This window comes from Gymnoscopelus microlampas, assembly GCF_963454915.1.
Source record: "Gymnoscopelus microlampas genome assembly, chromosome: 4".
NCBI lineage: Eukaryota > Metazoa > Chordata > Actinopteri > Myctophiformes > Myctophidae > Gymnoscopelus > Gymnoscopelus microlampas.
Window position 1 is genome coordinate 30242814 of NC_139941.1, and position 17520 is coordinate 30260333.

At 40.3% G+C, this 17520-nt stretch overlaps 1 protein-coding gene across 6 annotated transcripts in view; it reads right to left on the bottom strand.

Annotated features, from left to right (window-relative positions):
- LOC311044201 (ubiquitin-associated protein 2-like) overlaps positions 1 to 12511 on the bottom strand; it is a 36027-nt gene extending 23516 nt beyond the window's left edge. For 3 of the 6 annotated variants that reach the window (XM_084055635.1, XM_084055638.1, XM_084055633.1), the window contains exons 1-7: positions 12411 to 12511; positions 9527 to 9664; positions 8333 to 8410; positions 8063 to 8173; positions 7466 to 7652; positions 4016 to 4093; positions 2371 to 2440 (exon numbers count right to left, since the gene is read on the bottom strand). In XM_084055635.1, the coding sequence (XP_083911761.1) occupies positions 2371 to 2440; positions 4016 to 4093; positions 7466 to 7652; positions 8063 to 8173; positions 8333 to 8410; positions 9527 to 9622 (620 nt within the window). In that variant the 5' untranslated portion in view covers positions 9623 to 9664; positions 12411 to 12511. Of the gene's footprint in view, positions 1 to 2370; positions 2441 to 4015; positions 4094 to 7465; positions 7653 to 8062; positions 8174 to 8332; positions 8411 to 9526; positions 9665 to 11529; positions 12046 to 12410 lie in introns of those variants that run through there. The other 3 variants (XM_084055637.1, XM_084055636.1, XM_084055634.1) reach the window with 2 other exon arrangements.
- Positions 12512 to 17520: the final 5009 nt, after the last annotated feature.

The following is a 17520-nucleotide window of genomic DNA, read 5'->3' on the forward strand; positions in this document are numbered from 1 at the left end:
ATATAGTTTGGATCACCTTCAGCGCAATTTTCAAAATCCATTAAACATATATCAGGATATCTGGTGTGAAATCAGTCTCAGTCAACCTCGATCATCTCGAGACTATTATGAATAGCTAACACTAGCTGGTAGTCAGTGTTGGGTAACGTTTCTTTTAAAAGTAACTTGTTACGTTACAGGATTACCGCTATTAAAAAGTATTCCGTTACTGGATTACCTTCTGAGAAAAGTAACTCTTTAGATTATTTTTGTGTTACCAACGATTAAAACCCACCTGCAAGAAAGTTTGGTAAACATGAAATCAAGAGTGCAGCCTAATGGAGTGACCACCAGTGTTGCATGGAGGTATGCTGGCTGGGCTTCACCATGGCTTATTTGCATTGACTTTCTCCTATTTTCACCAATAAATCCAAAAATCACACCCTGTGTGAAGGTAGCGGCGCCTTTGATACATTATGTCATCGATATGTGTTTATAATGTGTTTATAGCCATGTGTCACGTGAAGCTTGACCAATCACTTTGTTGACGGGTCTGACCAATCAGAACGTTGACGGGTCTGACCAATCAGAGCGTTGACGGGTCTGACCAATCAGAACGTTGACGGGTCTGACCAATCAGAGCGTTGACGGGTCTGACCAATCAGAACGTTGACGGGTCTGACCAATCAGAACGTTGACGGGTCTGACCAATCAGAACGTTGACGGGTCTGACCAATTAGAACGTTGACGGTGAACACGGACAAAGTCAGGTATAGAGCAGGATCCGCTCTATGCCTAAAGGGATAGAGCGGCTAGCGCCGCTAAAAATCACACCCAGTGTGAAGTGAGCGCTGTTATTTAGAAACAACAGTGGTCATCACAGTGATGGAAGCTCACAAAAAAAGAAATCACACCCTGTGTGAAGAGAGTGGTGCCTTTGATGAGCCCCGTATTGATGTTGTCATCAATGTTTGTTTATTGGACATACACCCGGACAGACACACAGACAAAGTCAGATATAAGAGTGGTTGGCACCACTCAAAAAGGATTTTTTGAAGTGCGTGGTGATATTTAGAGGTTATTATTTCATCATGCGTCTCGCTAGCCAATCAAAGCAAAGGGTCTGAATAGAGTCAGCCAATCACGGTACGGCAAAAAGGGTGTGAATAGAGTCAGCCAATCACAGTACAGGGAAAGACGAATTCCCAACCCCACTTATAGGAGCGGCTACACCGCTCAAAAATAGTGTGAATACTTCCACAACTGTATAAAGGGCAACCTCTCAGCCTTCTCTCAATCTCTGCCATGTTGCACACGAGCGACAAATGAATGTAAACAAGACCAGTAATACCGTAGCCGCGTGTCACACTATAAGTGGTGACCCATTGAATATGGTAGAATGATTACGCAATCACCACAAACTGCAAGTTATCGGTCACCGATTTTCGTGTAACACCCAGGACTGTGCATGCACATCGCCATTGACAGAGACGAGCTCATTCATTCAGGAAACAGCGCAAATGCGTTGGATGGATTTCCCTTTGTGGCAACAGAAAGAACAGGGAAATATAATTCTTAAATGTAACGCCATTATTTTGCAAAAGGTAACCAAGTAACCGAGTACTCTAATTGCAAAACTAACACGTTAGGTTACTCCATTACCCAAAAAAACATGCCGTTGCAGAAACGTTGTTACGTGTAGCGCCGTTATCCCCAACACTGCTGGTAGGCTCGCTGGCATTCTGGCTGGTACAAACTATCTTGCCACCTTATAATAAATAATCAAAGTCAGATTATCCATATATCCTATTGAGCCTTTCAGCTCCACTGAAAGAAGGAGATCTCTCCCCCCTCCGTGTGGGCTCTGACACAGGCTTACACAGTTAGACTGCGCAGCATGTTTGGTGCAACTGTTTACAGAATGTATCGTTCAACAATGTGGACGCTCATATCGTTGTAGTTAATGTGCTCTGTATGAACAGCGCTTTGGGCTGTACAATTCAATTATGGCTAAAATTATTATCTTGGGGTGAAAATAAATAAATATATATATATATACACACACACACACATAATTCATCATGATTGGAAATGATGATTTTTGGTGGGAAAATGCCATGTAATGTCCTTTTGTAATGTCATGCCATGTAATGTCCTCCAGCTTTCTGGTTATATTAACCTTGTATAATGATGAGGAGACCTGATCATATTTAAGCGTCATGATTATTACATAAATGTCAGCCATTAAATTAAAACAATTTTCGATTAATTGTGCAGCCCTAATTCAGATAATTATTTTTCTCAAATCAAAGTTTTCAGATCATTATCTCCACACACAATTAGAGGCTTAAGAGTTTTTCTCTCAAACACAAAATGCACAGTTTTACTCACCCCATTGCTTGGGAGGCGAACCTGCTTCCAACAGCTGCTCTTCCTCTGCCAGTGCCACGACCCCCTACCGCTGAGGACACAAAACAAAAGCACCCAATGACCTCAGCTGTCTGGGATTTTTCAGACATTTTTTAAGTCTCGAGTGCAAACAAGGTCATCATCTCATCAAGCATGTCCCATCGCAGATCTCCCATCTAACTTACTCAAGCTACCCAAGTAACCAACATTAGTTTCCCCACTTCTTTTTACCATTCAAGTACTATATATATATATATATATATATATCTATACACACACATATACACACACACCCTTTTTAATTGTAGCTAACACTATATAAATTACTGAAGTGCACACATTTAACATACTATTTAGGTCGGTGTGCAGTTACAAAACACACATTTGGGGGTGAAGGGTGTTCAAGTCCACCACCATGGAGACTTGAGTTCAAGACTGGGTGACAGAAAACAGTTGTCATCACACCTTCAAACACAAACACCTGCTTAGGCATTCGGATACAGTAAAGGATCATTAAATTTGTCACTGTTGTGCAAGATAAAATTGCACTCCAATCAAGAATTTTGATTATTCAACCATACAGACATCAGATTGACCCCCTGTGATACTGTAACTGGCATAGCCAATTCATATTTGTAGCACATAAGACACAGACCTAGATGCAATCCAGTATGACCTGTGTCACATGTCGTCATGTCTATTGTACTAAAAAATAAATCTTTATAATGACTTTAAAATAAGCTCAACTCAGGAATAGCTGTCACTCACGCTCTAACAATTCCTTACTCCACCTACCAAATTTCATAAATACTGCTCATTTCTTGTTCATCTACTCTAACTTCTATCAAACTACCCTCCCCCCAACTACCAAGCAGCTGCAGGGACCCAGGGCATTCCACACATGTAGAGTGCCATATGCGATAATTGCCAGCAGACACAAATAGATGTGCTGCCAGCAAACATATGCAGTACTCTAAAAGCTACTACCCTGCTTAGAGCACAGTAGACAAAAATACATGCAAAATATGATACCGTAAGTATATTCATCTGAGGGAAACTATTATGAACCTAAAATACCATTACTTCGATGTGAAGAGATCATTTAAATAGCATTTCCATGTTATCAATGGTGATGGATGTGAAACGGCGAATTTGACATCACCGTGAGCCCTGTGGGACTCCGGTCAACTATGTATATACTAGTAGAGTTTAAGTGATTAAAGCAGACTAGCTACGGCACCACATCCACAATGAATGAAAAGTAATTAAAGCAGGCTATGCATATGCACATCCGATATTACCGATACTGTAAGTTTGTTGTTAAAATGAATTAGTTGGTAGGAAAATCTCTACACCGTGCCAACCCTACTACAATATTTTACTGAGTCATCCTTGCTTGGATGTAGGCAGCTGTGGCAACTACACCTCGTCTGTACCTGTGGATAATATAACATTTTATCCCACGCAATTTGTGGACACCAATTGTCCAACACCACGCAATTGCATCCTGAGTCAGTGCATTCAATTACACATTAATTGCACTCACTGCTCAGTATTGCTTGTTTATTGTAAGTGGTTCTGGGTAAGAGCGTCTGCCAGCGTATGCCTAAATTATAGTATTACTCACCTCTGCCCCTACCCCTGCGTCCACGGTCTGTCCCTCTATCTCCAGGAGCGAACTCAAATCCATTCTCCTCTGACCGGCCTGGACACCAAGGGGAGACAAAGTAATGGGTAAATTGGGTAAATTAGCTTTGATTTAAATGTTTAACTATATTAAATATAATAGGAGCAGTTGACATTATTATTGCATGTTTGTATTAATTACACCCATTTAGGACAGTGGTAACTTTGTAGTCTGGTTCAAATAGTGACCAGTGATAATTAAAAACTACCACATATGGAACACATATCTGCACAATATAGACCTTTATCGTTCTGACGCGATCCCTTTTTCTACCCCTTGTTTTTCAGTAGCGGGGGGCGGGGGGCGGGGAGCGGGGGGCGCCCTAGTCCCTACGTCACATCCTAGACGGATAGCTCCGCCCACACTGGGCGAGCGCTGTCAGTGCAGCGGAAGTCGATGCGCAGACGGCTTTGTTGTTGAAGCCCGACTGACGCACGCTCATGAGAAACAGCAGAAATGAAATCTGGCGAAAACAGTTGCGTGCATTAAACTTTAAAGGAAACATGCAGTCTAAATATATAATAAATATCCATTTGCCTAATTCACCACTACTTTTGCGACTGTGTCTCAACGTGTTTTTACTGGTTAAATAAAGGTTAAGTAAAAAATAAAATTTGCGTTTGAAACTTAGTATTTCTCTAAATATTACACTTTCACGACAGCCTAAGTATAAACTGTTATATTAGATGAGTGAAACAGCTGTCTCACCACTACTTTTGCGACTGTGTCTCAACGTGGTTTTACTGGTTATATTAGATGAGTGAAACAGCTGTCTCACCACTACTTTTGCGACTGTGGCTCAACGTGGTTTTACTGGTTAAATTAAAAATAAGATTTGCGTTTGAAACTTAGAATTTCTCTAAATATTACACTTTCACGACAGCCTAAGTATAAACTGTTATATTAGATGAGTGAAACAGCTGTCGATACAGTCAATATAAGTAAAGCATTATATATGATGATAGGGGACATGATTTTGGGACATTTTGTTAATGTGCACAACACCTTTGTTTGCACTTTTTTGTAAAGAATGCGGTTCTATGAATTGGTCCATCATCATCAAGATGATCAAAAAAGCCACGCAAACAATGTGGTTCTATTAAGTGGGCCATATCATCACGATGATCAAAAAGCCATGCAAAGAAACAGCAAAGCCACGCAAAGAATGTGGTTCTATGAATTGGGCCATCATCATCAAGATTATCAAAAAGCCATGCAAAGAATGCGGTTCTATTAAGTGGGCCATCATCATAATATGATGAAAAAGCCACGCCGTTTCTAGAGGCCTTTCTGTGTGGCAAAAATGAGCATTTTATGTGCTTTAGAATAAGTAGAGTAGAATAAGAGTATAATTACTAATACTACGTGTAAAGTAACTAATTACATTTACTCAAGTACTGTACAATGTTTAGGAACTTTTACTTTCCAATTACAATTTACAATTGTCTATATTTTTACTTCTACTCCACTACAGTTATTACATTATAAAACATAAATTAACCACTTTAGCCCTATTTTATACCTAGGCTATTTGAAAATAGCAGATCTACAAGACAATTTCCAATTGTCTATATTTTTACTTCTACTCCACTACAGTTATTACATTATAAAACATAAATTAACCACTTTAGCCCTATTGTATACCTAGGCTATTTGAAAATAGCAGATCTACAATATATTTTTACTACTCCACTACAGTTATTACATTATAAAACATAAATTAACCACTTTAGCCCTATTTTATACCTAGGCTATTTGAAAATAGCAGATCTACAAGACAATTTCCAATTGTCTATATTTTTACTTCTACTCCACTACAGTTATTACATTATGAAACATAAATTAACCACTTTAGCCCTATTGTATACCTAGGCTATTTGAAAATAGCAGATCTACAATATATTTTTACTACTCCACTACAGTTATTACATTATAAAACATAAATTAACCACTTTAGCCCTATTTTAGTGACTGCACTATAAGGTTTCGCCAGGGACCAGACACCTAGCCCTCCCCCCCTGATGAGTGATTCTACACGGCTTCTGTGTCTGCACTCTGCACAACTTATTGTTATTAAGTTTAGGGAAAAAATGCTGCAAATTGTCCCAAAAGTGACTGCAAAAGATTGCTGCTATTTGTTTTTAAAAAATGCTGCAAATTGTCCCAAAAGTGACTGCAAAAGATTGCTGCTATTTCTTTCAAAAATGTTGTTTTCTCATGCTGCTATTTCTTTCAACAATGTTGTTTTCTCATGCCAATAAAGCTCATTTGAATTGAAGCACAATGACAAATTCTCTGCCTTTCTAATTAAATATCAACACTTTGCTATGTGGACCATCAACCCAAAATAGACCTTTGTTGACCATTAATGAGGTAAATGGAATAATGATGATAATGATATGGCCCACTTAATAGAACCGCATTCTTTGCATGGCTTTTTGATCATCTTGATGATGATGGACCAATTCATAGAACCACATTCTTTGCATGGCTTTTTGATCATCGTGATGATATGGCCCACTTAATAGAACCACATTGTTTGCGTGGCTTTTTTGATCATCTTGATGATGATGGACCAATTCATAGAACCGCATTCTTTACAAAAAAGTGCAAACAAAGGTGTTGTGCACATTAACAAAATGTCCCAAAATCATGTCCCCTATCATCATATATAATGCTTTACTTATATTGACTGTATCGACAGCTGTTTCACTCATCTAATATAACAGTTTATACTTAGGCTGTCGTGAAAGTGTAATATTTAGAGAAATTCTAAGTTTCAAACGCAAATCTTATTTTTAATTTAACCAGTAAAACCACGTTGAGCCACAGTCGCAAAAGTAGTGGTGAGACAGCTGTTTCACTCATCTAATATAACCAGTAAAACCACGTTGAGACACAGTCGCAAAAGTAGTGGTGAGACAGCTGTTTCACTCATCTAATATAACAGTTTATACTTAGGCTGTCGTGAAAGTGTAATATTTAGAGAAATACTAAGTTTCAAACGCAAATTTTATTTTTTACTTAACCTTTATTTAACCAGTAAAAACACGTTGAGACACAGTCGCAAAAGTAGTGGTGAATTAGGCAAATGGATATTTATTATATATTTAGACTGCATGTTTCCTTTAAAGTTTAATGCACGCAACTGTTTTCGCCAGATTTCATTTCTGCTGTTTCTCATGAGCGTGCGTCAGTCGGGCTTCAACAACAAAGCCGTCTGCGCATCGACTTCCGCTGCACTGACAGCGCTCGCCCAGTGTGGGCGGAGCTATCCGTCTAGGATGTGACGTAGGGACTAGGGCGCCCCCCGCTCCCCGCCCCCCGCCCCCCGCTACTGAAAAACAAGGGGTAGAAAAAGGGATCGCCGTTCTGACAGGAGGCACACACCTCTTCCTGCTTGTCCCACATTCTCACCCTCACGGCCTCGGCTGGCACCCCGGCCCCTCCTGTTCGACCCCCCACGACCTCGGCTTGCCTCCCTATCACCTCCTCTCTTTTCTCTTGTCTCCTTTATCTCTGAGGGCCCTCCCTCCTTTCCCAGGGCCCGCTTCTTCCGCACCGTCTCCCAGGAATTCTGAAAGAGACAGAGGGGGATGAGAAATATATTTTAAAACACAGATAAGTGCATAATTCTGAAGCAATAGTTTGAAGGAATGTCAAATATAGCCTTAATAAAAGGAAGAGGACATGTGGGCTAGCAGACAGTCAGTAGCAAAAAACAGTCCCCTTTTTAGTTGTCGATATGTTACTTTAAATTGTGCACATGCAGGAAGATTGCCCTCTGCATTTACCCATCCTAACTATTAGGATCAGTGGGCGCTATTAATACAGTGCCCGGGGAGCTGTTAGGGTTTAAGTGTCTTTCTCAGAGAAACTTTGACACGTGTACAGTAAGTACTCTTGAGGACATAAGTACTTAAAGCTTTCCCTACTATTTGATAACTGAACATGTGTGTGAGAGTTTGGAAATGTGTGGATGCTCACTATGTCAGAGGTGCTCTCCAGCAAGGAATTGATGGCTCTGTTGACATCCTCGTTGCAATCATGGAGGGCTACCATGCACTCATCTTGAGTCTTCCCAGAGACCTCAATCAGCTGTTGAGGCATGCAAATAGATGCAAATGTTCATTATTAAGTAGTTCTGTTTTCAGCCAAATAAGACGACAAGTAAAACAAATTATAATAAAATTGGAACAATATTACAAAAAATATATTTTAAAAAATGTGCACAGGTGTGTTGTGCACTCACATTACCTGTTTGACCTTGTCCTCAAAGTCTGCATCATTTTTGTCATAGATCATCTGGGCCAGCCGAATCTGTTCTGCAGTGGCCTGGAAAACAAAGAAAACCTGTTAAGAACAACGACGAGATACCTAGAAATGTGCAGATATGCTAGACAAAACATAGCTTATTTAATAAAACTACTCCGCTTCCTAATTATCTCCCAAAATGAGTTGTGCACTTAATTAACATGATGAGTAGTAGATAGAATTTAGTTGTTTATTCTTTCAATGTGATCATTTCTACCAAAATAATTGACAGAACTAGGGTGATGCCCGTTGGGAACACATGCCACTGATCATGCGATACCCGTTCGGTTGTACCCGCTGTCAGAGTACTTAGTGCAGTACCCATTATCATAGTTCTTGGGAGGCCAGTGCAGGCCAGTCTATGACATCTCAGATCACCTATTATAGGGGCATAAAAGCGGCACAGACTGACATACATATTTGTGGATTTGTGTAGGCCGAGAACGATTCGTTCGAACATACTATTACTTTTGGGTGAAACGAATGAACTAGGTCATTTCCTGAATAGATCCATTCAGTCAGTTCAGTTTCAAATGCTTAATCTTGTTTGGCTGAAGAGAGACAGTTCCACCATTCCGCTTTCCTCATTGGACTAAACACCGTGAGGAAGGCTCTTTCCCGTCTGTCTGACAGGCTTTTCTCATTGGACTGAACTCATTGAGGAGTGACTGATATAGTATGCAGTCAGTGAACGAAAACACTGGGAGGGCAGAACAAACCTATGTCCAATGACTATATCTATATGCAGCCAGTGAACGGACTGGGATCTTGTTCACTGAACAAACTTACAGCATAATTACTTGATATATAACGGGAATACAGGATCATTAAACGATTTGAGGTGGTCTAGGTCAGTACGGTTTCTGTGCGAATGAACGACGACTGAGCCTAGAGCCAGTCTGCCGTCAATAACACACAAAATAAAATTGTATAACAAGTTAATAATTCAGTACACTGAAAAGAACGATAATTCCCATCACGCATTTCTGGACAACTGCTGATCCGACAGACTTCCCACTTAGCAGTTAGCACTGCACTCTGTGGGGTCCTCTCTGATACACACACAGTCTGACACACGGTCAGAACAAAAGTCCATTCAATTGCATAGGTGTGCCCATGGACACCGAGTGCACCCACCTGTATCTGTTTCTGTGGCTGTGTGGTTTGTGTGGTGGTGGGCAGCGCTTTGTCCCGAGTACCCCGGGGTGGATTGCTGACCACTGAACTCATCATATACAGTATATACAAAACAATGTATGTACAAAATAGAAAAATCTGGAAGAGAAATACAGATAGGACAGAAGAGGTGAAAGACAGGGAAGAAGGGACAATATGAGACTGTTCAGTGTTCACATATTCTATACTGCATCTCACAGGGTGTGTGTGTGTGTGTGTGTGTGTGTGTGTGTGTGTGTGTGTGTGTGTGTGTGTGTGTGTGTGTGTGTGTACACACACACACACAAAACAATAGCTAATTTACAAGTTCACAATGTGTCGCACTGCAAAGGGTTGTAAGCTTGTAGATCTATTTTTGGTTAAGGTTCCCCCCAGAAAAGGGATGCTAGTGTCCAAGTAGTTGGAAAAATAATAAATGAGAAAAATGGCCTGTGCAGTATTTTATAAAATATAAACACACACACACACACACACACACACACACACACACACACTTTACTGTACATGTATAGACTGAGATTTGCTGTTGTCAACTACGGCATGTAAGACTATAACCCCATCTGTCACCCACCTCCAACCCAAGGTTAAATTTAGACACTCAAGAGGGGAACGTCCCGGTGTCAACTTACAGTCCTCCCTCTCTCAAAGACACAAACACATCGATGTGTTAACTCACCAACACCACACTTATATAGATGTTATGTATTGTAGACTACCATACTTTAAGCAATTCCTGTCTAGTAAATATGAGGTGAAATTCACGGACCCAGGAGGCCAGCACACTATGTTCTGTCTTGGATGTGAAATACTTTAGCCAACAGATGTCATGATGATAGGAATGTTACATTTTGCACAGAATGGCAATTGTAAATGTAGTACACCTACATGTTGCACTTAACCACATGGACCCTAGCTAGCGTCCATATTCTGGGCATATCATTATAGACAAACATTCAACAAAAAAAAGGCCAACATTCAGTGAAAATAGCAGATCCACAGGCTACTAAGACGTAAAGCATTGCGATCTTGTAGCTTGGTTATTTTCACTATTACAACACAGTATATGGGAATGAAGTGGTTAAAATACAGTAGATCAGCCTACTGCTGTTGTGGGGTAACTCTTTGTTTTATAGCAACAATACAAACAGTCTTAGCTTGTTGATGAGTGACATCTCTCGTCAAAGTGAGAAATCCTCAGTGTTAATTTAACTACATTGTTAAACTCCACAAAGTTAACACCGACATGTTATTAGTATTAATATGTTGTCATGCATTAGCTCATTAAAGGGATAGTGCGCCGGTCATCAAATTATTGTCTCAGGAATGCGACAAAAACAAAAGAACCTCCATGAATTCAAGGCTCCATGGGGTGTGTAATTGATAGAAAATACGTCATTTTTTAAATTAACTATCCCTTTAACATTTGTAACCGTCAAAATGTACCCTTCTCAGGGTTAAGCTAATATGTTATAATTAGTAATACGTTACTGTAACTTTATCGTGATGAACAGTGTGAATGTAACGTTGTCGTAATGTAAATTGTGTTATTATAGTAATGTTCCGCGTGAATGTAACGTTATGATCACACGTAAACTAAAGAGTACAACGAGAATTTATTGTAACATGACACTCGAAACATCCGAATGTAACGGTATGATTCTACTTACGTTCCACCATGGAACGTAAGTAGAATCATAGCGTTACATTCGGTTACATTCGAGTGTTTCTGTTTCATGACACTCAACAAAAAAACACCCGAATGTAACGTTATGGTCGTACTTACACTCAACAGAAACACGAGCTGACATTAGCTTTAGCCGGGCTAGCAAACGTTTTACTCTTTGTTCGTGTTTTAATGTCTTCAGCCCAATCAACGTCAAGCTCAGGGGCATTCATTGCAAATAGCGTTATTTAACCGTAATGGATATAATACTATTAACGGTTGACACAATCACAGAACCAACCTGTCAAGTCAGTGAAATGTCTTCCTGCGAGGGACCAAAATAATCAAAATACGACGATAAGTCGTCTTTGTGTCAAAGAAGCCGATGGGATGCTAGTGTGCTAGTATCCGTTAGCTTCACAGCGCGAGCGGTGTCACTCGCTCGACAAAGGAAAGGGGGGAAAAACCTGGGAAAAACACGCTATTTTCAACTTCAAAATGTCGACACTGTTTTCAGCTGAAAATGCGTCATAATTTTTTTTTTGTCGAGCTACGAAGTGTAAAACGAAGCCTTTTAAGATGAGCGGACCGCTTCGAAAGGAGCTAAATGTGCTGCCAAGCAGCGAACGACACAGCCGGCCAATTAAGTTGTGCCATTTCCGTAAGAACATTGACAGCGTCGATGCTGATGATATTATGATGTGTTTTTATAACATGTCAAAACAGTTGGGTGTTATTATGACGCGCGTGGCCTGTTCACGCACCGCTAATGGCAGCGTATCGGCAGCATGCTAATGTTTCCTGGGGCATGTGAATGTGTGAACGACGGCCCCCGTCCGGTCCCCGTTGCCTAAAATAGCTGATCTACAAGCTCACAACTTGTCGCGTCCGCTGCGCGACGTGAGCTTGCAGATCGCCTGTTTGGGGCCGCGCGACACCGTCGTACGGCAAATGTGTCTGTAAAAAAAACTGGGGAGAAGGAACGATGCTCGCTGCTTAGTTCGGCTAAACCGCTGAACCGACGACACTCGGACGGCCGCCTGCTGTCTGTCAACCGCCGCCCCTGTCTTTCTACGGTAAAGATCACAACGGCGGCTGATGAACCGTTCAAGCAGCGTTTGGTCGTGGCAAATTTATATTATTTTTTCTAACAAAAAGACAACACGGTTTCCTTTCTTTTACCTGCTAATACGCTTCGCTCCAGCCAGCAGCAGCAGCATATGCCGTCACGTGACCCTCCACCGCGCCGTTCGTTCGTTGTTTAACGTCGTAGAGAGAAGCTGTAGCCGCTGTTGCCAGATTCTGCGAGAGAATGAAGCAACCAGGTCTATGAAAACAAGGCCAAATGAAGCGACTACGTACAGTACAGGCCACCTGACAACACCACAATATTCTATTTGTAAATAGCTGATCTACAAGCTCACCCCTTTTTTAGCTAACCATTTTCAAAGAAAACACTTAAGTGAAAAAATTGGAATATTTTCAAATCCACAAAATCTTGTTTGGGGGACAGGGTCCCTGGCACAAAATATTTACAGAAGGTTGGGTCTGCTGCAGACAAATACATTGACATGAAAATGGTTGAGAAACAGGTTTAAACAACTTCCAGGAAACAAGCCCAAATAAGCAACTACACTTTAGAAACAAGCACAAAAAAACGCAACCCGTAACTAGCAATATTTACAAGCACCTTCACAGAAAAACAAGCCAAAAGTCGCGTATAATAAGCAGACCTGGCAATACTAAACTGTAGCCAAACTAGCCACCAATTGGAACCGGTTTGTTCACGTGCACTCTCTTTTTCCGCCTGCGTCATGCACGAGAGCGAGCTTTTATAATGTTCACTGGGATCGATTCCGCATGGCGAGTTGCTGATCCGGTCTGGGTCTAGAGCGAATACGGAAACTTTGCGAGCATGTATGTGCGTGTGCAAATTACAGGATACAGTAGGTGAGCTCCAGACCGGATCACAATTGATTGATGTACTTTATTTAGTAAGACATAAGTATGAAGAAGTAATTCAGAATATAAACCAGTGTTGACGCGAGGTTATTTATGAATTAAAATTCATAGTAGTTGTGATAATTTATTTAGTGCGTACAATTTCTCAATGGACCTCACTTGTATTTCAAAGTTATTAATTTCTTGATCCAAAACTGATTATGGGGCAATAATCCGTTTTGCCATAATTTCCCCAGAATAGAATACACCATGGATGGACCTGTGTGTGTGTCCATCACAGCACATCTCTGCATCACATTGGTTTTGCACACTCACCTTCTACAATTGTTACTTTAGGTTGTTATTCACATTCTCCCCAAATCATTCAGGAGATGCAAACTGAGAAAAAGCTCATGACAATAATAAACCTTAACAAAAAAATGAAATGGTGAACAATAACCATTTAATCTTGCAGAACTTAACATCAGATATGCAGGCTAAATACTATGTATTTTTACTTGGTTATTCACCTTGTGTGTTGCAATAACCAGTTTATAACTAATCTAAAAAAATAAATAGAAAAGTCTATTGCTTTAACAAGTATGATGCTGTTTATCACACGCTTTACAAAAATACAAACAAAATAATCTAGATAAAATGTCTAGAGTAAGCATGCCAAGTAAGTCATTCAGCACAGTAGCCAAGTTCAACTCGTCCTCTAAATAAATATCAGTTCTGCTTATGCATTACTGGATTCCAAGTCAAACCTGGAGGCAACAGGCGAGTAGAAACTGAAGACTTAACTTAAGTCCATCAGAACAGAGGTCTTCAACAGGGGGCGTAACTAGAGGGGGGCACATCATGTTTGTGTGATAGGAAAATGTTTATATTAGCCTACATATTTTTTCAAAAATGTTTATGTCTGAAAATACACATTAACAATATCAAACATTTGTAAACAAGCAAAATACATTTCATTTGTCAAACAAATCTATGAAGCTATCAAAGCTAAAGCATCACTTGAAGGCATAGTCACTTAAAATAAATTCCTGTAGAATACTTCCAAGCTATAGTCTCAAATCTCTCAATGGTCAACATATATTGATGAGACAATCAGCTAAATGTGGTGAGCTAGCTTTGAAAGCCTCTTATCAAATTGCATTGGAAGGCTTTCTTAAAAAAAAGAGGGAAAAAAAGAAAAGTTGGGCCCTGCCTCATCTCTCTCAGCTAAGGGGTCTATGGCCTGAAAGGCCCCTGCATTACAATATTAGTGGCATTTTAGGTTAATGATATTGCTATTCAATGTTTTTTGTGTTACTAAAATCTAAGACAAAATCTAGGATGGCTTCAAAGTATAGGCTTGAAGTCTAGCCCTGAGTCATGTTCAAGTTAAACAAAGCAGGATTTATTTACATGAATTAACCTCTAGGTGTAACCCTCTTCTAAGTTTCTACTGCAGTGTTTCACATTTCCAGTTCATCATCGAACCCAATCAAACTGTATTCACATACATGTCTGGACAAGTCTACACATACTCAGAAGGCCCAGAAAGAGCTTCCCCTGTGGCTGTCAGAGGTAGACAAAGACAGTCAAAAAACAACAACCTGCATTCAATCTGTAAGAACCCGAGCTGCTGCTCAAAAGGTTACTTGTACAATGTACATACTACACAGACAAGTGAAATTGATGTATTATGTAAACCTTCTGCCTTCTTGCACATTCATTCTACCATACTTGCTTTAAGAGGTTTATCATAGCTTCGGTGCTACCTGTACTTGTTTACTTCATTACATCCAATATTATTATTTTTATTATTATGTTGTTACATTATTATATGTTAGCCCAGGCTTTGCGGAACATGTCCCGAACAATATCTTCCAGCTTGCACCTGTACGAGTGAGTGACAAATAAACCCCTCTTGATTCTTGATACAAGCAAGTTCAAGGGGAAAGTGCATCTATATCAGTCTCATAACATATTGTAGGAAAAATAGGCATCATCCTAGTTAATTCAAGTATGGTTCAGGGTTATTTTTCCCCATTTCGGTGCTTGTGATCATTAGGCTTGGGACAGAGATATGAGTGCAGCTGAGATCTCATGCTCTGTACACACTGAGCCTTCCTCTCCAAGATCTTCTCCAGTCTGTGGACATATTCCACAAATGCCTGCAAGCCAGAGAAACAGAGTTAGGCAGACACATTGGCAGATTGACAGGTAAGACAAATAGAGAGAAAGGCACATAAAAGAGACAGACACAATTGCAATATATACAGCATTAAATAAATACATTATTTTTGAACAAGGTAAACAAGTTAAGTCAAGTTTAAATAGTTAGCCCAACTAATAAAACAAGTGCAAGAGATGATAACTCTGCTGATATCTATTTTTCTGGAAACAAGTGGACTTATCCAAGTAAGGATGGAGGTCTTGTAGATGGGAGTGGGAAGACTGGTAAAGGTAAAACATAGAGAGCATATCATGGGAAATATTTGAAGACAAAAGCAAATACAGGGATGTGACAGCAGATCTGACCATATCATGCTGTTGACACAGTAATGTTCCTTCTTTGTGACATAAAGCCTCCATCTCTTCTAGCTGCTCCAAATGGGCCTGGACAACACGCAACCTGAGAGAGAGAGAAGATGATGTTATCCGTTTAGGTTTTGAAATTAAACTTTTATTCAGGAAAGAAAGGCCCAATTTGACATTGACCTCTTACTGTATATGACCAAAATCTCATTATAATTGATTCCTTTACTTCAATTTGGATACACCGTGTGTCTCTCTGCAAAGTGCAAGTGTAGTGTCCCAGACAAGACCTGGCTACAACAACTCCGCCAATCAGACTCAGCTCTATTGGCACGGTAGGTTGTGCGTTGGTTTGCAGAGTGGGAGACTGAGGTTCGATCCCAGCTCGGGTCTAAATCACTACATCTGGCGTAGTCGGCAGACAGTACATGGAGGAGGTTCTTGCGTGAGGGACATGAAAGACGTGCGTCATTGAGCGTATCTGGTGTTCGATCGCAGCTCGGGTCTAAATCTCTACACAAGATCTGAGTAAACAGCATGAATGAACTCTAGTCGACTAATGACAGGAGTTAACAGCATGAATGAACTCTAGTCTACTAATGACAGGACGCGTGCGTGCATAGTCAATTAAAAGAGTACCAAGAAAGCAAGTGCTTCAACGTAACTACTGTAGGCTAGCAGGTAGACATGAAACATAGCATCTGTGTAAATAGCATACTATCTGCAGTAAATAACATACATCTGTGGACAATAAAACATGCATGTATTGTACATCATCGAAATAATGTACCTCGCATACACAGTATGTGAACAATCTATTGAAATGTGCAACAAGTACTGATACATGAAATATGTCTAATATAAAACATTAGACATGCCGGTCTTTAACTAAAAAAGTTGCGCTCAGTGGAGTGCAAATCTCTGCCACGAGGCATTCCCTAATTATAATAACGTGTATGCAGTTACATTTCTACCTACAGCCATGAAAGTGTAGCGCAGCATGTGATTACAAATTGTACATCATCTCTACTGTCTTCCTCCCTCTCTCTCTCAGACATAGTCATTGTCTAGTACATCTCTCCATCTTTCTCACTGTCTAGGGAATGTGATGACGATGTGTTGTGGTTGTGTGCGAGTATGAAAAGGTACAGGGCAAGGTGGGGAAGGGATATAATAAAGGATTCTGATTACATGATCACGGTACCAGAGTAGGTTATATGGAGACAAATCTTAGGACAGTGAACACCTCGAAAAGTAGTGTGGCATTTTGTTATTGCTAGGACAAAGAATATATTAAAGGTAAAACAAAGTTACAACGCGTTATAGCTTACACTGAAACATGTGCGTGTGACCCTCCTAGTCCCAATGTCAGTAAGATCCCACATAATTGTTTCTGTCATTCAAACTACTGTACTGTACTCTGTGATCCACAAAGCGATTGTTTACAGTACTTTGAGGATTGAGGTCCTTAGCCTGCTGTCAGCATGCACAACAAATATGATGCTCATCGGCCTAGTAGTATTTAATATTAGCTGCTGACAGATAGGCATACAGGGCCGAAAGTATGATGTCCTGGCGGAGATAATTAGCAGTACTACAGCACTCTGCAACCAGACATTTAATTTTGGGAGGTTGGTACTCACTGGGCATTATCCAAGTCTTCTTGGGTAGAGTGGTTGTTTGTGGCTCTAATGTGCTGTTGGCTGGTGATCTCAGACTTTGCTAAATTGGTCATTCGGAGGGGTCTGTGTGGGTTGTTGGAATGGTCTGATCTGACAGAGTGACACTGGCTTGGTGTTATGTTCAAATGGCCAAAGTCCCT